Source organism: Salvelinus sp. IW2-2015, linkage group LG4q.1:29 (genome assembly GCF_002910315.2).
Source record: "Salvelinus sp. IW2-2015 linkage group LG4q.1:29, ASM291031v2, whole genome shotgun sequence".
In the NCBI taxonomy this organism is placed as follows: domain Eukaryota; kingdom Metazoa; phylum Chordata; class Actinopteri; order Salmoniformes; family Salmonidae; genus Salvelinus; species Salvelinus sp. IW2-2015.
The window spans coordinates 25,602,975-25,624,995 of record NC_036842.1 but is presented as its reverse complement, the minus strand read 5'-3'; the positions used below and the strand labels follow the sequence as shown (position 1 = coordinate 25,624,995).

The 22,021-nt window shown below is 40.2% G+C and overlaps 2 protein-coding genes across 4 annotated transcripts; one reads left to right on the top strand and one right to left on the bottom strand.

The window, feature by feature from the left end:
- Positions 1–1,609: 1,609 nt before the first annotated feature.
- On the bottom strand, positions 1,610–12,427 carry nln (neurolysin (metallopeptidase M3 family)). 2 transcript variants are annotated; one of them, XM_023984193.2, is made up of 13 exons: positions 12,204–12,427; positions 9,241–9,524; positions 8,422–8,570; positions 7,535–7,639; positions 7,237–7,339; positions 5,710–5,870; positions 5,162–5,297; positions 4,425–4,791; positions 4,023–4,224; positions 3,682–3,868; positions 2,584–2,712; positions 2,312–2,448; positions 1,610–2,058 (listed from the first exon to the last, which is right to left on the bottom strand). In XM_023984193.2, exons 1-13 carry the CDS (start codon positions 12,242–12,244, stop codon positions 1,900–1,902), a joined length of 2,160 nt encoding a protein of 719 aa, XP_023839961.1. In that variant the 5' UTR covers positions 12,245–12,427; the 3' UTR covers positions 1,610–1,899. The 2 variants fall into 2 exon arrangements, with proteins under 2 accessions (XP_023839961.1, XP_023839960.2); XM_023984192.2 differs by having other exon boundaries at positions 12,304–12,426.
- On the top strand, positions 12,396–21,989 carry LOC111961719 (small glutamine-rich tetratricopeptide repeat-containing protein beta). Of its 2 annotated transcripts, XM_023984194.2 has the most exons (12): positions 12,396–12,466; positions 13,777–13,891; positions 14,114–14,217; positions 14,403–14,484; positions 14,671–14,770; positions 15,957–16,061; positions 16,407–16,545; positions 17,401–17,463; positions 18,167–18,204; positions 18,629–18,712; positions 18,998–19,118; positions 19,409–21,989. In XM_023984194.2, exons 2-11 carry the CDS (start codon positions 13,792–13,794, stop codon positions 19,107–19,109), a joined length of 927 nt encoding a protein of 308 aa, XP_023839962.1. In that variant the 5' UTR covers positions 12,396–12,466; positions 13,777–13,791; the 3' UTR covers positions 19,110–19,118; positions 19,409–21,989. The 2 variants fall into 2 exon arrangements, with proteins under 2 accessions (XP_023839962.1, XP_023839964.1); XM_023984196.2 differs by lacking the exon at positions 15,957–16,061.
- The last annotated feature ends 32 nt before the right edge of the window (positions 21,990–22,021 follow it).

Below are 22,021 nucleotides of genomic sequence, written 5' to 3'. Positions count from 1 at the left end.
TAAGGTTTTCTGGGCTAACAATGTAATAAATAATACATAAAAAAACGAAATACTACACATTTTCCTAAGGACTTGAATCGAAGCTGCTATCTCTTTCGGCACCATCTTGTATGGCACTCAAACAATTAACAGAATTATAATTTTTTAATTTTTTATTTAACCTTTATTTAACTAGACAAGTCAGTGAAGAACAAATTTTTATTTACAATGACGGCCTACCCGGTCAAATCCTCCCCTAACCCGGACGACGCTGGGACAATTGTGTGCCACTCTATGGGACTCCCAATCACGGACAGTTGTGATACTGCCTGGGATCGAACCAGGGTCTGTAGTGACGCCTCTAGCACTGAGATGCAGTGCCTTAGACCGCACACCACTCGGGAGCTAAAATTAAACATGGCAACTCCAATACAATAACAACCGATACAGTGCCTTCAGACAGTATTGATACCCCTTGATTTATTCCACATTTTGTTGTGTAACAGCATGAATTGAAAATGGATTAAATAGATTTTTTTCTTCACCAATCTACACACAAGGCCCCATAATGACAAAGTGAAAACATGTTTTTAGAAATGTATTCATATTTATTGAAAATTAAAACCCAGAAATATCTAATTTACATAAGTTTTCAATATTTTGTAGAAGCACCTTTGGCAACGATTACAGTTGTGAGTCTTTCTGGGTAAGTCCCTAAGAGATTTCCACACCTGGATTGTGCACCATTTGACCATTATTCTTTTCAAAATTCCTCAAGCCATGTCAAATTGGTTGTTGATCATTGCTAGATAAATATTTCCAGGTCTTGCCATAGATTTTCAAGTAAATTTAAGTGAAAACGGTTAATCAGGAACATTCACTGTCTTCTTGGTAAGTAACTCAAGTGTAGATTTGGCCTTGTGTCTTAAATCAAATCAAATGTTATTTGTGACATGCGCCGAATACAGCAGGTGTAGACCTTACAGTGAAATGCTTACTTACAAGCCCTTAACAATGCAGTTTTAAGAAGAAAAAGTGTTAAGAAAGTATTTACTAAAATAAACTGAAGTAAAAAATGATTAAATACATTTTTTAAAAGGTCTCCCAGTATCTGGTGGAAAGCAGACTGAACCAGGTTTTACTCTAGGATTTTGCCAGTGCTTTGCTCCATTCTGTTTCTTTTTTATCCTGAAAAACTCCCCAGTCATTAACGATTATAAGCATACCCATAACATTCAGCCACCACTATACTTGAAAATTTGGAGTGGTACTCAGTAACGTGTTGTATTGGATTTGCCCAAAACATAACACTTTGTATTCAGGACAAAAAGTGTAATTAATAACTTCACCATGCTCAAAGGGATAGTCAATGTCTGCTTTTTTATTTTTACCCATTTACCAATAGGTGCCCTTCTTTTTGAGGCATTGGAAAACCTCCCTGGTCTTTGTGGTTGAATCTGTGTTTGAAATGCACTGCTCGACTGAGGGACCTTAAAGGTAATTGTATGTGTGGGGTACAGAGATGAGGTAGTCATGCAACTTATTTTGTTACTTATTAAGCACATTTTTACTCTTGAACTTATTTAGGCTTGCCATACCAAAGAGGTTGAATACTTATTGAATCAAGACATTTCATCTTTTCATTTTTAATTAATAGAAAAACTGAATTAGACTTTGACATAATGGGGTATTGTGTGTAGGCCAGTGCCATAACATCTAAATTGAATCCATTTTAAATTCAGGCTGTAACACAACAACATTTGGAAAAGTCAAGGGGTGTGTATACTTTCTGAAGGCATGTATATAAACTGTACAAAAAGCAAAAAATATTGTCATCATATTGTCAGTTTGAAGGAAGTTCTTCAAAGAGCCTCTTTGCCCAAATCCCAAAATATCCTTTTAATGTGGAGTGAGAGGGAGTCAGTGACGACCATTCAGTGTTCCCTCAGCTTTGGCCAATCCCTTGCATTGAAAGAAGGCATCCTGGCAAGGTTCACGACCCAGGAAGGTCTTCAGCATGTCCCTTCCATCCACAGAACCACCAGCCTCCAGAATCACCCTTCTGTACTCCTTCCCCACCTGATGATAAGATGGGCATACAAAACATGTCAGTCAAACTTTAAGGCTTAAATTCAAGTACATTTTGGGTACATAAGAGTAGAGTATGATAAATGGTGTAATATTACTCACACACAAGGTAGCACTCAAAGATGGTTGCCAATCAAATGGAACTTGAAGGCTTAAATTCTTTCTTTATGAAAAGTATAGATGCATACCAATTTTTAAATATGTTAACTCAAGATGAATGGGGAGTGGATTGATTTTGCCACACCTTGGGGTTCATGATTCCTTCCTTTTTGAAACGACTGAAGAAGAGGTCCATGGAATAGACCTCGCTCCACAGGTAGCCATAGTACTGGCCATCGTAGCCCCCAGCCAAGTGACTAAAACTAGCTGTCATATTTGTACCTGGAGTAAAAAAGAATCATGTTGTATTCTTAAAGAACAATAAATCCTTACGGGAGGAACATTGTTTTAATATTTGAATTGTAATGTACATTCATATTCTAATTAAATGGCATTATATTATCACTGGTGTGAGACCTGGAGTAGCGGGGATCCCCAGGATGTCTTGGCAGTGCTTGGCGAACACCTTGGCAGTGTCGGCATGGGACTTGGTGTGCAGAGACTGGTCCACTTTACTAAGCACTACCTGACGCAGGTTCATCAGACCTGAACAAGACAGGCACATGAGTGGGAGTCTATTGGATGTCAAGTTATTTTAATGGTATTTTAACAAATATTTTGGATTTGAAGGGAACAGAAATGCATGCTACCAAAGACTATGGATGCTATCCATTTGGAAAGTATTTAGACCCCTAGACCTTTTCAAAATGTTGTTACATTACAGCCTTGTTCTAAAATTGATTAAATTGTTTTTTCCCCCTCATCAATCTACACACAATACCCCATAATGACAAAGCAAAAAGAGGTTTTTAGATATTTTTGCAAATTTACAAAAAAATTAAACTGAAATATCACATTTACATAAGTATTCAGACCCTTTACTGAGTACTTTGTTGATGCACCGTTGGCAGCGATTACAGCCTTGAGTCTTCTTGGGTATGACGCTACAATGCCAAGTGTCACATCTGGAGGAAACCTGGCACCATCCCTACGGTGAAGCATGGTGGTGGCAGCATTATGCTGTGGAGATGTTTTTCAGAGGCAGGGACTGGGAGACTAGTCAGGATCAAGGGAAAGATGAAAGGAGCAAAGTACAGAGAGATCCTTGATGAAAACCTGCTCCAGAGCGCTCAGGACCTCAGACTGGGGCGAAGGTTCACCTTCCAACAGGGCAATGGCCCTAAGCACACAGCCAAGACAACGCAGGAGTGGCTTCGGGGCAAGTCTCTGAAGGTCCTTGAGTGTCCCAGCCAGAGCCCGGACTTGAACTCGATCGAACAACTCTAGAGAGACCTGAAAATAGCTGTGCAGCAATGGTATTGTGTGTAAATTAATGAAGGAATACATTTTTTTTAACATGTTTGAATAAGGCTGTAACGTAACAAAATGTGAAAAAAGTCAAGGGGTCTGAATACCTTCAGAATGCACTGTATATCCAGTACGATAGATCCAATGGGATAAATGCACTACTACCCTTCTTAGTTACCTTATTACAGTGTATGTGTGATCCCTGACCTGTGTTGGCGACTCTGGAGGCGATGAGTTTGTTGAGCAGGTTGTCAGGGATGGGGCTGCCGTCTTTGTAGTGCCGAGACATCCTCCTCAGGGGCTCCTTCTCCCATACCCAGTTCTCCAGCATCTGAGATGGCACCTCCACAAAGTCTGTCTCCACCAGGGTCCCACTGAACTCTGAGAACGTCGTCTAGGGAGGGCCGTGGAGATCATAATACACTGTATCACTTCAGGACCATGCTGGTGATAATTTAATCGAGGCTAGTGTTTCGTATGTGTGCTTGACTTCATAATATATGCTACTGATATGCTACTGAATATCACTCCCCAGCATAAAAGCCTACCCTAGAGCAGAGCTCGTGCATGACGTGGCCAAACTCATGGAAGAAGGTCTCCACCTCGTGGTGCTGCAGCAGAGAGGGCCAGCCTTTTGTAGGCTTGGTGAAGTTGGCCACCATGGCCGCAACCGGCAGCATACGTTTCCCATCAGGCCCCAGGCAGCCCGGCTGGAGCCCAAAGCAGGCAGCATGACCGTACTTCCCTTCTCTGGAGAGAGGACACAAGGTAAATGACTCAACATCAAGCACAGTGTGAATCACACTCTGAACCTTAAAATTAGCCACAATAGTGTGCTATGGTAGCTTCAACGAGAGCAATTAACCCTGTATCCCTACCAGGAGTGTACAACTATAGCCCCGATAGCACCCCACAGTCCTGCTGATGTTCATATTTCCCTGGCCTTTCACCTGGGATGCAGGTCCAAGTAGAACCGGCCTATCTCCTCCCCAGTGGCCGTGTCCAGTACAGAGTAGAGGCTGACGTTGTCGTGCCACACGTGGGCGCTGTTTACCCGCTTAAAGTTGAGGCCAAGCAGTTCCTGGTAGATACTGAGCAACCCCTCCGTCACCACCTCCAGAGAGAAGTACTCGATCAGCTTGTCCTTGTCTACAGCAAACTTCACCTGCTCCACCTGGTTCATGTAGTAGGGCAGGTCCCAGGCGTTGATCTGTCCATCGAAGGCCTTTCCCCGCATGGCACAGTCCCTCTTCTTCAGGGCCAGGATATACTTCCTTTCCTTGATTCCCACCGGCTTCAGTGTCGCATAGAACTCATCTGTGAAGTAGGGGACATGGAAAATATATCAAAATTGAGTGAATGACACCTCACCTCAATTTCAAAAAGTGTTTTTTGTGTTTTTGTTATCAGTGCTAGAGAAGTTAATGAAGCACACAATTTGAATAACAGAGGCAGCTGACTGACCAACATTTTTCGAATCTGACTATTGGTAAGGCATTACCTGTTTGTTACATATCTGAATACTGTGTAATAAAGTTCTACATTGATTTATTGATATTTGTCAGGCATACAGAAAAATGATATAATACGTTTCCATCTCTATGAGGTTACTGTTGAGCAATAAGAGTTTTTGCCATATTGACACACAGTGGAGGGTCAAGTTGTTTAGTCAAATAAGAGGTCATACCTAGAAAGCATGCCACATTGTTGGTATTCTTGGCCATGTTCATCTCAAGCACACAGTTGGCGTGGGTACTGAAACCCAGTAGCTGTGCCACCTTTGACCTCAGCTCAATCAGCTTCTCCAGAATGACTGTGTTTACCTGCAACAAGACAATCTTTTACCTGGAAATAGAAAACTTTCAGGAAGTCTGGCACACGTGGTCATAAGCACTGTATGTTGACTTTCATGAGAACTCTCTGAACTCTGTCAATAAGTAAACTGGTCTTGGGGATGCCCTGAAAAAGTTGGTTAAACTTATTATAATATTGCATTTTTTTAGGGTGCCTTGATTTCTGAAGGAACTGCACCCCTTGGCACCCTTATAATTCCAAACGTTGTTATTGATGCCAAGTGGCAAAACAACACTGCTGATTAAAAAAACTATCAATCAATCAATTGATCAACCAACCAAACAAACAATAAATAAATAAATAAATATATTGATCCATTACACATTTTATTTGGATAACTCTTTTTAAAAATACATGTGGACCAAGAGCAGGTGGTTTTACCTCCTTACATCTGCTATGGAAAGCAGTCTCCATCTTCCTCCTGGTCTCAGCCATGTGGCACCTCTTCATCAGGGGGTAGTAGTGAGGGTATGCCAAGGTTACCTTGTACCGCCTGTCCTCAGTCTTCTCCAGACCATTCAGATAGCTATCCGCTAGGCCACCTTTGAGGCAAAAAGCAGGAGTCAACACCCAAATATTCGGAGAAACATGGTAATGATATATCAAGGATATATGAAGAACATATTATGACAAGAATACACAGTGCCTTCGGAAAGTATTCAGATCCCTTGACTTTCCACATTTGTTACACTACAGCCTTATTCTAAAATGGATTAAACTGTTTTTTCCCCCTCATTGATCTTAACTCAATACCCCATAATTACAAAGCAAAAACAGGTTTTTAGATATTTTTGCAAATTTATTTTAAAAATCTAAAACAGAAATATTACATTTACATAAGTTGTCAAACCCTTTACTCAGTACTTTGTTGAAGCACCTTTGGCAGCGATTACAGCCTCGAGTCTTTTCGGTATAACGCTACAAGTTTCGCACACCTGTATTTGGGGAGTTTCTCCCATTCTTCTCTGCAGATACTCTCAAGCTCTGTCAGGTTGGATGGAGAGCGTTGTTGCACAGCTATTTTTAGGTCTCTCCAGAGATGATTAATCGGGTTCAAGTCCGGGCTCTGGCTGGGCCACTCAAGGACATTCAGAGACTTGTCCCGAAGCCATTCTTGCATTGTCTTGGCTGTGTGCTTAGGGCAATTGTCCTGTTGGAAGGAGAACCTTTGCCCCAGTCTGAGGTCCTAAGAGCTCTGTGGCAGGTTTTCATCAAGTATCTCTCTGTACTTTGCTCCGGTCATCTTTCCCTCGATCCTGACTAGGCTCCCAGTCCCTGCTGCTCTAGGAAGAGTCTTGGTGATTCCAAACTTCTTCCATGTAATAATGATGGAGGCTACTGTGTCCTTAGGGACCTTAAAATCTGCAGAAATGTTTTGGTACCCTTCCCCAGATCTGTGCCTCGACACAATCCTGTCTCGGAGCTCTACGGACAATTCCTTTGACCTCATGACTTGGTTTTTGCTCTGACATGCACTGTCAACTGTGGGACCTTATACAGACAGGTGTGTGCCTTTCCAAATCATGTCCAATCAATTGAATTTACCACAGGTGAACTCCAATCAAGTTGTAGAAACATCTCAAGGATGATCAATGGAAACAGGATGCACCTGAGCTCAATTTCCAGTCTAATAGCAAAGGGTCTGAATACTTATGTAATACTTATGTACATTTCTGTTTCATAATATATACATTTGCAAAAATGTCTAAAAACCTGTTTTCGCTTCGTCATTATGGGGTACTGTGTGTAGATTGATGAGGAAAACCATTAATTTAATACATTTTAGAATAAGGCTGTATCGTAATAAGATGTGGAAAAAGTCAAGGGGTCTGAATACTTTCCGAATGCACTGTATGAAGGACAATCATAGATAGTCGTTTCATTTCTTTTAGTGCTGGTTCTGCTTACTTAGTTCATTTTCACTGAATGTTAGATACGTGTTTTCCTCATTTAGATTTTGGTTGAAGTCGATTGAGAGTTCACTGATGAGTTTTGACAATCTTTTGACTTCCTAGAGAGAAGAAATTACCACATTGTTATGAGAACTCTACAATGCCGAAAGTATAGACTGTTTGACTTTCAGCGCTACAAATCACATAACAGCCTCATATCAAATCTTCAAACAAATGTAATGTTGTTTTCAGCACTTAAGCGCCACTGAGGAATCCTTTCCCTTATGTGTATGAAACTCCACAGTTTGTATTACCTCCTGTATATCCTTTGACAAGTGCAATCCATTCCTCTTCCCTAATGTGATAAGACGGTCTAAGAATCTCTTGGCCTCAGGCGTTAGATTGTCCAGCTGCTTCTCCTGCAAGAAAAAAATCAGACCACTCTCTGAGGATGCACTTGTGCCATGTTGGCAGAACATTTAATATTACCCATATGTCCCATTGACTACCTTTGGTGTGATTTATGTGTGTGTTTGTTGGTGTGTGTGTTTGTGTGGTTCTGTCAGTCCGCTAGGCCTCCACCTGGCAGCGGTTGGAGGGGTCTCCACCGTCAAATGTCTGTCGGTACCTTGACTGCTTCCAGGGCCCCAATGACAGTGAGGACTTAATCTGGTCTCTCAATGAAATAGCTGTGGCCATGGATACAACTTCATTACAAAGGGCAATAAATAGTCTGGAGAGAACACTGTCTCATCTCAGTGTTTTGGGAGTACAAACCTCTTCCAGATTATTGATCCAAATCAATTGGTTGATTATGAAATAATGTGTCAATGTGTGGATTGACCAGTTCACTATCTATGATATGTGAAAATGATGGTCAGTGGACTAACAGTGTTTTTTAGCGGGATCAAGCCACTTGGCATCAGCTGGTGCCAGACCGTTATCGGGATCAAATTACTGTAGGCTAAATATGAACCAATGGTATCAAATGAGGGCACATTTAGAACGAATGAACTCTCAGTATGCTACGCTACCAACTAGCCAAAGCCAACAATTTAATTACCTAACACCTCAAAATGACCTTGAAATAAATATTATTTGGCTCCCTCCATACTTTGTCATAAATTAATTAGGCCATATGTGTATGTATATATTGTACCTACATTAGTTAGTTAATAGGTAGTTAATTAGTTAATTGTACCTGCAAGGCAATCACTCTGTGAAACACATCTTCCCTCATACTTGTCTCCACATCAAAGTCAGACAGCTTCTTGTCTGCTTCTGTGCTCGCTGAGCGCACCTCCTTACAAGCAGACACGTATTGGGGGAAATCCAGAACATGGCGCTGTGCTGGGGAACAAATGCAGGCAAGATAAAGGTGGCATATTCAGCTGGTCCAGGGTAGACTATAGAAATACATTATAGATTAGTGGTCCAGGGTAGACTATAGAAATACATTATAGATTAGTGGTCCAGGGTAGATATAGAAATACATTATAGATTAGTGGGTCCAGGGTAAGACTATAGAAATACATTATAGATTAGTGGTCCAGGGTAGACTATAGAAATACATTATAGATTAGTGGTCCAGGGTAGACTATAGAAATACATTATAGATTAGTGGTCCAGGGTAGACTATAGAAATACATTATAGATTAGTGGTCCAGGGTAGACTATAGAAATACATTATAGATTAGTGGTCCAGGGTAGACTATAGAAATACATTATAGATTAGTTGGTCCAGGGTAGACTATAGAAATACATTATAGATTAGTGGTCCAGGGTAGACTATAGAAATACATTATAGATTAGTGGTCCAGGGAAGAAACAAAAAGAGCTTTGAGTTCAAACAACTGGAGCAGAAGTGTTGTCTAAAAATGTGTAATTACTGCATAAAAAAATGTGAAGCGAGAGACATCTCTATATAAAAAGTTTGATTTCACTGTTTCAACATTAAAAACACGTTTGTGACCTTTTAATTAACCAAGATCAGTGTGGCCCAGATCAGACAATAACTTACCTGCATATTCTAATTTGGCATTGGCCAGGGCTTTTAAGGTGTTTTCAATGGACACTTGTTCTATGTCCAGAGATCCAATGTCATCGTAGACCTGTTTGATCCTCTGGACCAGGCTCTCTGTCATGGTCTTGATCTGGTCTGGGGTCAGGTCCCATCTCAGGGTGTTCCTGTTGTTGTAGTCTGCTGTGCTAGCTACTGCGACTGCATGGTAACAGTTTTTGGTAACAGGTAACACCAGCCCATTCTGCAGCGTCATTCTCACACCGGGTTTAGAACCAAACACTCTGGAGAAAATAAAATAATTACAAAAAACGACAAAATCATGTGCATGACATTCGCAACTTTTTGTACATTTCATATAACCTCAGGGTGATTTAATTAACTTGAAATACTGTAAATTCTAGGAAACATACTGGAATGCTAAGAAATACAAGGAAAGATGTATCTTAAACTCTAATCTTCACACACACCCATAGTTAGACTAAATGGCACCAGTCCATATTAAGCAACGATTGCGTTAGGTTAAAACAGTAGTCACCAACCGATCGATCGCGACTGGCATTCCTAGTCAATCACCAAATATTTCTGTAGAAAAGCCAACGACAAAGGCTTGCGCTCCTTTTTTTCGTGTTGCGCTGTTGATCGTAGATGCACTTGATTCAGAAGCCCTGTACACCGGTGAGACCAAGTGTTCCCATTTGGAACCATTTAATTTGTCTGAAAAAACAAACTCAGGCTACCGGGTGGACCGGGAGATCTGTGGCTAAATCGAGTGCGCCTCCTGCGCTGGCCAATCGCATATCTCAAATCACCGCGCCAAAGTTTTGATACTAGCCTACCTGAGATTTCGTGACTTGTAAAACCATGACCAGAGAGAGACTGTCAAAGAATAAAGGAAAGAGTTGCTGTTTTTATGAGTCAGTACATGTCTATTTTTTTATTCAGCACTGTCAATACTGTTTTTATTCAACATTAAAGAGGCCATTAATGTTTTTGGCTGCAAAACATAAAATGCGCGTCTCCCTACGTCCAATCAATGAGCAGACAAGTGTATCGATAGCCCTGCGTTTTTATTATTATTAGCAGCTCGTCATGTATATTTTAATATCGAGGAATATTTCACTTTCTCTGGTTTTAGGAATAACATGAAGTTGTGCATGAGGCAGATGATGTGCGACTCGAGTTTCGCCATCTGGTGGAAAACGGTGTCCGCTCTCTGGTCAGTCTCACCGGAGGAAAGGAAGGATAGAACAAGGACCGTGAGAGGCGGACCCTCTGCTGCTCTTTCTCTCCCTCCGCTGAGACTAATGCCATGTTCAAAACCACTGGGAATTCGGAAATCCTCTACTTCCGACGTCAGTGCATTCAAGGCAACTGGATTGTTTTATAGAGCTCCGACTTTCCGAGCTGAAGATCACTGACGTCATGATTTGACCTCGTCCCCCGTCCCCCGTCCCCCTCAGCTGTACCTTGCAAGTGCTACACCAACTGATCTATTTTAATATCAAAGCTTGAGTTTTGAAATATATTTTTGGTCTGAAGAACAAAGAACAATTGCCAGGCTAGGCATATAGCCAATATGCTATGATAATGTATTAGGCCTACTGCACAAACCTCATTCCTACAGAATTGTTTTTATTACGTTAATGTTACATTGTTTAAGTCATGTTTTTTTTTTTTTTAATCTGAGCGGTATATATTGGCTTGCTTTTTGACTGAGAAAGTGACCACTGGGTTAGAAAATATTAAGTATTTACAGACTGTCAGATGCTATTTTCTTTTATTTAATGGCCTTTAAGACTTTCGCACGATCGTCACTACCACTTGGTTACATTTACCCAGATAACTGATCCCACAACACATATTAGTGAAAATGGTTACAGGCCTACATAACCTTGAGATTATAGTAGGCTATGTCATAAAAAGGCTTTGTTGTGCTTTTGTACTGGCTGTTAAAATAAAATAAAAATATATAAAAGCATAACTGAATTAAATGTAGCTTAAGTTGCCATAGGTTACTGTAGCAGTCATTTCAGACAGAAAGGGATAGCAATTAGATTGTTGCAGTGTGTGATCATTCCAAGAATAGACAATGTGACATTGCCAATGTTACAGTACACAGAAAAAGTGTCTCTCCTTTTTACCTCAAATGACTCAAGGTTATAAAAGCTATATATGATGAAACACTGTTATTAACTGTTTTAGCTACACTGTAACAACTAGTAGCTCTACAATGTTGCAGTGCAGTGTGAGAACTTACTGTTAGATTGTCTCTGGGCTGTTCTGTGGGCTTAAGAGAATGTAACATTGCCAATGTACTACACAGTAGTTCTAACAATGTACTACACAGTAGTTCTAACACAGTTTTTGTAATATCAAGCACATGTATCCTATCAAGTGTAAGCGCCTATAGCTTCTATATACCCTTGAGTCATTGCGAAACCGATTAAGTAAACAAACAATACATTATTAAAGGTCATAGGCAAAGCCACGGAACTTGAACCACCCAACAACTCCAATACAGACAAATGCTGTGCATTTTTTTCCTGGCTAACGATGTCCATCCAGCCAGCCAGCCGACTTATTTGGCATGACCTCAACGGCAATGAGATGGAAACTTGATATGCGCTCATAAAATTTAAAATGGACTGGCGTACATAAATTACATACTCAATGTCCAACCTTTCAAAAAAAAATGGTAACTGGACTTGTAAGGTGTAGTTTTACGGCTTTAACAACAACGAAATAATGTTATACTCTCCATACATTAAATCTTTATAAGACCTGGGGAGCTCATAGTTCTCTTGTTTCATAGCTTGCACGGTATGCCTATAAAAGTCACACATGATTCATGCCTTTGGTTAATTATAGTACCTCCCTTAGCTATGGCAACTAGTAACACAGCAACATCAATAATTAATGTGGAATTAACAAACACGAGCACGACTTTGACAGTAGCCTACCTGCAAGGTGTTCGGCACACTACAATTATTATCAAAAACATGCCAACAGCTAGTTCATGCAGTTTTTTGCGTGCAATTCGCAAACCCTCTCTCCTCCAACCTTTGCTGTACTTGACAGCTCCAGCATTGAACTAAAATGAGCCCCAGTCGTGCTATTATGAATCTGTTCACTTCCGTTGTGAAATGCGCAGGCGCCGGAGATGCGATCAATCTGACAGAAGTTCTCATGACACCATAGCGGGGTCTGCTGGAAAATATCTCAGGTAGGTGGGCGGGGGCGTCGAATGACATCCCTTGAATCAATGTTGTTATTTACAATGTTACAGTACTATATTTAGAAGGATAGGAAAGAGATATCAGCCTGCCTTTGTTTTTCTCCGGTGAATGGCTGCTTCATTATAGCGATGCTCAGTCATTATTATAGGCTGCAGACTATGGGTAGAGGGGCGCACTGTCGGTGATCATCATGGATGATGATGTATTTGGACACGCTATGTAAATAATCAATATATGTCTGTCATCAACGACTGCTATTTACTTTAGATGATGATGCATTAGGTTGACATGATGACATCTCAAGTCCCTAGTCGGCATTACATCACATAGCTACACAGCATCATCCCATGTCAACACTACATCTTTTGTTATTAGAAGGGACTATGTCAACAGAACAGAGGTTGCCTGTTCTTGAAATGTCAAACAGGCATGATTATGAATTTTAGACTTTTCAAATGTCAACATTGTGAGGTTATTATGCATGGTTGCAAAACTATTGATCACACAAGAGATAATTAATTGAAATCAAAGTTGTTGTTTTTTTTGCCACACATTGATTGTATACTGTCATATTTTATTTCAAAGCCATGTTTATCTTATAATATGGGAAAGCATGGGGTCCATCTCTCCCATGTGCCCCTTGTTGTGTAGGTTATGTGTAATTTATAATGGCACATGTTACCCCTGGCAAGTTTATGCAGTGCAGTAATTATATTACTATAGTGTACGGTAATACAATATCTCACAATCAAATCACGTGGAATGTGTATCACATCAAAATCTGAATTCCGTTGAATGTCCAGCTGCAAGTAACAGTAGTAACTTATTTTGGGAAATCTACAGTGAAGTGAAGAGTTATCAAATGTATGTGTGTGATGTGTGTATGATACCGAGGGTTTCATGATTACTGAACTGTGTTTTGCTTATACAGAATGGCTTATACACACACAATTTTCCCTTGAGTTGTCTTGGAAACAGACTTGCATCTTTCCGCTGGGAGTAACATACTATATTTGGTGCCATGTATTAACAACTTGGGTCCAACATACCACATTACAGTGACTTGAGATACCATAAGTAAGGGAGTCCAGTAACCATAGAACTGTTCAACTGTCATAAAACAACCATTCATGACACTTCTTTAGTTTGAAGGAACTCTGCAGCCTCTCACTGTGTGGTATTCTATTCTATTCTATTGTATGTATCCCTTACATTTCCTATACTATTCTATTCTATGTGTCCCCAAACTTTAATATTCTATTCTATTCTTCTTTATCTCCAAACCTCTCATGCCCAGTTGTTTGAAGTGAAAATGGCAGTGGAGAAGCGCTTGGCATTCTCTATTGTGCAGTTCCTGCGAGATCAAACACACTGTGTTGCTTTGAATTCCGATGAGCAGGAAAGCCTCGAAGGTAGGTCAGTGTGGGATCACTGTCTGTTCACAAAGTTTTTGCTAAAACTGCTTATAAAAAACTGCATTCAGCTCTCTCCAATTCAAGGATTTGTAAATACTATAATAACATATGCACTATGTTATCTAATGGACCTATAACCATAATATAAACAGTTCCATTGAATCGAAGCTACTCAGTGTTTACTATTATGCTATTGCAACACTGTTTTTGCCCTTGGAGTTGCCATACAATGTTTGGAGACCACCTTCAAGATCAACTCCAGTGACTGTCATCTCGCAGCACCACAACCTCTCACTGAAATATTCCTCAACTCTCTCCTCAAGGTGGGAAGGTTACTCTCTGATTCACTACCTTGTTTCAAACTCTTTTACCCAATCTACAACATGCATCTGTCTGTGTGCAGTTAATCAATCATCCTCAATTCAGTTGTAATCTCGCAAATGCAGTACACTACAAAAGGAAAGGTGTGTATAATGCTTGATAGACAAATGTGACTGCATTTCATTAGAATGACCAGAATAACCTGGTGCTACCAGAGACATCCCCGTCACCAGAAGACACAGAAAGGGCAGAACAGTTGAAGAATGAAGGTACTTGACACTTTGAATATGTATTGTAGACTTCTGATAAATACACGTTGGATAAGTTCAAGTGTACTACAGTTTGTTCGCATAGTGACATTGTTTGGTAATTTTGTAGTAACATTTGTCAGTAGACGTGATCTGATCATCAGACTGGCATTCTCTCAAAAAGCGATACCTCCATTTCATACGCAGGGAACAATCATATGAAAGAGGAGAACTACAGCTGTGCGGTGGAGTGTTACACAAAAGCCATCGATTTAGACCTCCGAAACGCTGTCTACTACTGTAACAGGTACACATAAGCACTTCTGAATTGGTCAAGATTTAACACTGTACTCAAATGAGAAATGCAGAACATATGTGTAACACCTATATTATATACACTACCGTTCAAAGGTTTGGGGTCACTTAGAAATATCCTTGTTTTTGAAAGAAAAGGCGGCCAGCATCCCGGAGTCGCCTCTTCACTGTTGACGTTGAGACTGGTGTTTTGGGGGTACTATTTAATGAAGCTGCCAGTTGAGGACTTGTGAGGCATCTGTTTCTCAAACTAGACACTCTAATGTATTTGTCCTCTTGCTCAGTTGTGCGCCGGGGCCTCCCACTCCTCTTTCTATTCTGGTTAGAGACAATTTGCGCTGTTCTGTGAAGGGAGTAGTACACAGCATTGTGCGAGATCTTCAGTTTCTTGGCAATTTCTCGCTTGGGATAGCCATCATTTCTCAGAACAAGAATAGTCTGACGAGTTTCAGAAGAAAGTTATTTGTTTCTGGCTATTTTGAGCCTGTAATCGAACCCACAAATGCTGATGCTCCAGATACTCAACTAGTCTAAAGAAGGCCAGTTTTATTGCTTCTTTAATCAGAACAACAGTTTTCAGCTGTGCTAACATAAATACAAAAGGGTTTTCTAATGATCAATTAGCCTTTTAAAATGATAAACTTGGATTACCTAAGACAACGTGCCATTGGAACACAGGAGTGATGGTTGCTGATAATGGGCCTCTGTACGCCTATGTAGATATTCCATAGAAAATCAGCCGTTTCCAGCTACAATAGTTATTTACAACATTAACAATGTCTACACTGTATTTCTGATCAATTTTATGTTATTTTAATGGACAAAAACAATAGCTTTTCTTTCAAAAACAAGGACATTTCTAAGTGACCCCAAACTTTTGAACGGTAGTGTATGTATGTCTAAGTCCCTATTGTGAACAGTTGGAGTATAACTCTTACGATAGACTTGTTTCATGCATACACAATGCACTCATAATTGCTGTATGTTTGAGCTGAAAGACATGGCACACAACAGCCTCGCGTGCCTTGTCAGACATACAGTAGGTCTGGTGAACTAGACTACTAGCTATAGGAACACCAAGCTGCTGCAGCCTTTGCATGCCTTATTGATCTGAGTCCTAATAAATGAACCAGTGCGTCTGGTTGTGTGGCTGGCTGTTGCTGTTATCATCACCGCAGGGCTGCAGCACACAGTAAACTGGGGAACTACACAGAGGCAACGGGAGACTGTGAAAGGGCCATAGGGATCGACCCTAGCTACAGTAAAGCCTATGGGAGAATGGGGTGAGTTAGACATGGGAGGGAGTGGAAATGTCTGGTCTTAATTTAGTTTATTATTTTGACAATTTTAAAAACAAGCATACATAAAACTTGAAAAAGGCATACATGTACATGAGTAAAATCACCAAGATAACACACAAAGTCAGGACTTATTTCCATTGTGGTCATGTATCTTTTGAGGAATATGACATTTCTTTTTGGGACTGTTTAAGGAGCAATAGCATCTGTTGACTGGTATGGTTCGTATGAGATGATAGAGCAAGAATATGGCTTGAAAATAGTCATTATTTTGCTCAGGAGTTAAACTCACTGCACTGCTCCAATGTCTCTTATTCCATTTTTCTCTAGATTGGCATTGACTGCTATGAATAAGTACCCAGAGGCCATCTCCTACTTCAAGAAAGCTCTGGTTTTAGATCCAGAGAATGACACCTACAAATCCAACCTGAAGATCGCTGAGCAGAAACAAAAAGAGGCATCCAGTCCTGTAAGTAGTGCTGCTGAAGTTTTTAATTCAATTTCACATTGTTAGCATTAACACTGCATGTAATAATGTGTCATTACTCCCCTACAAATACGGTCACTACACCTCCAAGAATATACACTTTATTTACATTTGAACTAAACTTTCAGAAGGATTCTTCATGTATTACACTTATCTTATATCCCACGGGTACCCAAGTGTATCAAGATGTCACAGTTGTGTCAACAGCCAGTGTTGGGGAGTAGTGAACTACATATAGTTCAACTAGTAATTTAATTACATTTAGCAGTAGCTTGGTGGTAGTTGAACTAAATTCAACTCTAGGTAGTGTTTTTTAGTAGTTCATTTATTTTTTGCCATGGAGCAGTGTAGAAATCACTGGAACTACACACTACTTTTTTATTGAAAAGAAAATATGAGTGAAGTAGGCAAGAATTTCCCTTTTTTATGGCATCAGACATGCCTAATTATTACTTGAAACATAATTTTTGTGTTTGATAAGCTAAATTGCACATTCTGTTGACATCTGACTCCAGAGTGAATTGTTCTTGCAATTTGTAGTCTATAACATTTCAGATTTAGTAGTTTGGATGTAGTGAACTACTATTTCAAAGTAACTTTAGTTCAGTAAACTATATTTAGGTAGCTTTAGTGTAGCTTAACTTCTTCCAGTGTGAAGTAATTAGTAGCTTGTTAAACTATATTTTCAGAGTAGCTTCCCCAACACTGTCAACAGCTATATCAGACACGTTTAATATTCCTGCTTTGAGCAGTGGTACAAAATGATATTATATATACGGACAGATTTATCTTGTCAGATTTAACTTAACGAAGCCTTTTAATGTTTTCTTGTTACAGATGGCTATGGGACTGGGATTTGACATGGCCAGCCTTATCAACAACCCTGCCTTCATCAGCATGGTAAGACTGAGATTAGTGATGGGCTAGAATAAACAACTGCACACAGCATACCTGGGTGGAAAAATATTTAGTTTACTTTAAGGTACTTTAGGTGTGCTTACACGGTGCACCAGTTGTGGTAGGCGGGGGCATGCACTTTAGGACTATTCCATTGGTTCCATCACAGTGGGCAAGCTAAATCAAGCTTACCTGCAGTATTTGAAAGAAAACTAATACTATATTTGACCCAGGTCTGACGCACATTGCAGTCTTTCCAGGGCCAAGGCCATCCCTTGTCTAGACAAATCCTAGACATTGGTTCCTCATACTTATTTTATGAGTGTTTGTGATACGGTTACTAGTGAAGAATGCTTCCTAAAATTGACCCCATGCCTGACACAGTTGGCCTGGTTTTCCACCAATGCCATTGTCAAGGGGCCAGGGGACTTTTAAGGGGCTGATCATGACTGGTTGATTGAACAGTTGGCAGTAGGAATGCCTGCCAGGCAGAGTGCATGTCTTTATAAGCATACCGATCCTTCATGGAAGCAGCTGGGCTGAAACCTTGAATAGTTTTACTAGACAGCTATGACATTGTTGTGATGCTAAGTAGCCATGCTACTAGAGAATGCATCTCGTTCCTCTTTAACACTGTTAACTGTCTTTTTCACACATTTAAATGGGCGACATGGTGATTTTCTGCTGGCTTTGTGCGCGTTCACAGGCCGCCAGTGTGATGCAGAACCAACAAGTGCAACAGCTGTGAGTGTTCTGCATGTTTAAGCAGCATACCCAGGGCTGTGTGGCTCAATAGTGTGAAGCTACATCCTCAACTTTTCCTTAATCTGCACTGATTATGATAAATAACCCCCACTCTCTGAGGGTGTCTCAGAGGTGGGATATGCTACAAACACACTTGTGTGAAAGTAGGACAAATGTAAGCGCCCACAAAAGTGTTATTATTAAATAGATGAAAGACACCCCACAAACTATTGAGACACAGCCCATCAAGATGTTTTAGTTTACAAAAATACCCTCCATCCCCCTAATTCATAATGCTGTTATCATTGCTTTAAGTCAGAATTGAGGAATTACTGTTCAATTATGCTCAGATGTTTTTGTTGAAATGGCATGTGACACGTTTATAACTCTTGGGTTCTCTCGTCCTCGCTCTCTCTGTGGGCAGTATGTCAGGGATGATGTCCAATGCGGTCGGGGGTCCAGCAGCAGGAGTGGGAGGACTGTCTGACATCTCCAGCCTGATTGAAGCGTACGTTAGCACCACAGGGTCATGACTGTAACATACACAGGGACTCTCTGCTCCTGACCTTAGGGCTCAAATTACACATTTTAAAAAGCAGCAGACAGATCAAGGATTACCTAAAAGTAAAGGCTAAATTTTGGTCCAACATTTCTTTTGCTCAGAATTGTGAGGGACTCAAAGTAGCATGCTTCATCTATCTGTATGATAATCTACTTGACACAAGGACCACATTAACCTAGTATGTAAAGCAGAGAAACCCTAAATGCCAGCCCGGCTGGCCTCTGTTTGCAGTGGTCAGCAGTTTGCCCAGCAGATCCAGCAGCAGAACCCAGAACTGATCGAACAGCTGAGGAACCACATCCGCAGCCGCTCCTTCAGTGGCAGCGCTGAGGAGCACTCGTGATCCACACAGGTCTGTGTACTAGAACACAGAGGTTAGGGCTCACTTTTACAGGGTGCATCTCCATAGTCTAAAGAGGCTTCCTCCCCTTCATGTGCTCTAATGGAATGGTGAAAAGCAACATGGAGATTTTACCTGCTTTTACCTGTCCAGTTATATTAATAGCAGAGATTCTACGTGTGCTTTTGTTTTAGCAGCAATAGATGGATCAGGATCTGGTTATTAATGACAAACTGTTAATACAATGTTGTTACACAAGGTGAAAAGGATGTTTGAATAACATGCATGTTTCTTCCCTTCAGCTTACATTTCAATAGAGGAAGGGCAACCATATGTCGTGATTACAATCTCTACACCCATTCCTTAAACTCACATCACCGGCAGAGCTGGAATGAAGAGACAGACGGAGATGGGGATGATGGCACTTTACTGGGACTGTATCTTCAGAGAGGACGGGAGAGATGTGAAACAGTCTACACCTTCTACATACCTAATAAGAAGAGAAAGTATCCAACACATTCTATGTAGATACTCAAACAGGAAATAGAGTATCAACCACATTCTAGACACCCAATTAGTTTCAAAAACATTCCCACCAATCTGGAGAAAGAATATTCTACACAGTTCGAGACCCAATCAGGAGACAGTCTCAACTAATTATTCTAAATATCCAACCCAGTGCACAGCAAATATTTAATCTTTCCTCAATAATGTTCCATTCCAAATGGATTTCTGTGTTTTTCTATAGTGTGTTGTAGTAGCAACGTGGAAACCATTTCCGTGTTCCTATACTTTGGTATATTTTGTTGATCCTTTGGTCCGCACTGATTTCACTGATCCAAAAGAATTGTACGTAGGAGAATGCAGGGGTGTATACAGTGAGGTGAAACATTTAGATAGAAATTAAATTAATAGAGCTGATAGGATTCCCTATTCTACAGTACCAGTCAAAAGTTTGGAAACACCTACTCATTCAAGGGTTTTTCTTTATTTTTACTATTTTCTACATTGTAGAATAATAGTGAAGACATCAAAACTATGAAATAACACATTTGGAATCATGTAGTAACCAAAACATTGTTAAACAAATACAAATCTATTTTACATTTTAGATTCTTCAAAGTAGCCACCCTTTGCCTTGATGACAGCTTTGCACACTCTTGCCATTCTCTCAACCAACTTCACCTGGAATGCTTTTCCAACAGTCTTGAAGGAGTTCCCACATATGCTGAGCACTTGTTGGCTGCTTTTCCTTCACTCTGCGGTCCAACTCATCCTAAACCATCTCAATTGGGTTGAGGTCAGGTGATTGTGGAGGCCAGGTCATCTGATGCAGCACTCCATCACTCTCGTTCTTGGTCAGATAGCCCTTACACAGCCTGGAGGTGTGTTGGGTCATTGTCCTGTTGAAAAACAAATGATAGTCCAACTAAGCGCAAACCAGATGGGATGGTGTATCACTGCAGAATGCTGTGTAGCCGTGCTGGTTAAGTGTGCCTTGAATTCTAAATAACTCTGGGTCTTCCTTTCCTGTCTTCCTTTCCGGTCCTCATGAGAGCCAGGTTCATCATAGAGGTTGATGGGTTTTGAGACTGCACTTGAAGAAATGTTCAAAGTTCTTGAAATTTTCCGGATTGACTGACCTTCATCTCTTGAAATAATGATGGACTCATTTCTCTTTGCTTATTTGAGCTGTTCTTGGCATAATATGGACTTGGTGTTTTACGAAATAGGGCTATCTTCTGTATACCACCCCTACCTTGTCACAACACAACTGATTGGCTCAAATACATTTAGAAGGAAAGAAATTCCACAAATGAACTTTTAACAAGGCACACCTGTTAATTGAAATGCATTCCATGCGACTACCCCATGCAGCTGGTTGAGAGAACGCCAAGAGTGTGCAAAGCTGTCATCAAGGCAAAGGGTGGCTTCCTTGAAGAATCTCAAACATAAAATATATTTTGACTTGTTTAACACGTTTTTGGTTACTACATGATTCCAAATGTGTTATTTCATAGTTTTGATGTCTTCATTATTATTCTACAATAATAGAACATAGTAAAAATAAAGAAAAATCCTGGAATGAGTAGGTGTGTCCAAACTTTGGACAGGCACTGTACATGACAGGCAATACGAACTGTATTGTGTATAACAGATACATCTTCACGTTCTGTAACATTGCTCCTTTCAGAACTGACCCCTGGATTTGACTTAAAATTGCTTTCAGTAATTGCATTGAGTGAAAGGGAGGAAGGAATTAAGGAAGGAAGGAGTTAAGGAAGGAGAGAAATGGAGGAAGGGGTTGTTCAGGAAGGAGTGAAAGGGATAAAGGATGCATCTGTGAAGTATTTGAACTGGGAGCACATTCCTTTTTCTCATGACTACATGAGTTACACACGACAGCAGGGTTACATTGTTTTCTATCCTATCATGTTCAGACAGTTATTTTTGTACCAAATTATTTGTTATAGTTACTGTTGGATGAAACAAAGACCCTAAGCCTTGATCATGTGGATCTCTATCATTGCTTTGGATAGCAATTATCAGACTGCTAATTTGAAGATAAAAGAAAATGTGTCCTTGAAAGTATGTATAGTGACCATGTCTGCACCCCTACCCTCACCCTGTATTTACTAATGATTGCAACCATAGCAAACACACAAATATGTCAATGCCATTTCTCTTTTGATTCTATTTCATTTGACATCACTGAAACAATGTTGATAGTATGGGACTTATTCAGCCTTAATGATTTTGCATGCTTTTCCATCTGATATTTATTGTCAGACACTTAACTGAAGCTAATGAATATTGTGTAAAACAGAGCAGCATAATGTTTGGTCAACAAATATACGTCTCAATAAAATGTCTTGAAATTGATCATTGTTGAGTTCTGAGTCTTGTAGTGAAAT

Excerpts from the sequence above, each read along its gene's own strand:
- nln (XM_023984193.2), bottom strand. The coding sequence starts at position 12,244 with ATGTTTTTGATAATAATTGTAGTGTGCCGAACACCTTGCAG. Across the intron at positions 7,640-8,421 it reads ACAGAGTGATTGCCTTGCAG|GAGAAGCAGCTGGACAATCT; the intron begins GTACAATTAACT and ends TTTTTCTTGCAG. Across the intron at positions 5,871-7,236 it reads ATTCAGTGAAAATGAACTAA|GTGGCCTAGCGGATAGCTAT; the intron begins GTAAGCAGAACC and ends TTTGCCTCAAAG.
- LOC111961719 (XM_023984194.2), top strand. The coding sequence starts at position 13,792 with ATGGCAGTGGAGAAGCGCTTGGCATTCTCTATTGTGCAGTTCCTGCGA. Across the intron at positions 17,464-18,166 it reads ACCCTGCCTTCATCAGCATG|GCCGCCAGTGTGATGCAGAA; the intron begins GTAAGACTGAGA and ends GCGCGTTCACAG. Across the intron at positions 18,713-18,997 it reads ATCTCCAGCCTGATTGAAGC|TGGTCAGCAGTTTGCCCAGC; the intron begins GTACGTTAGCAC and ends CTCTGTTTGCAG.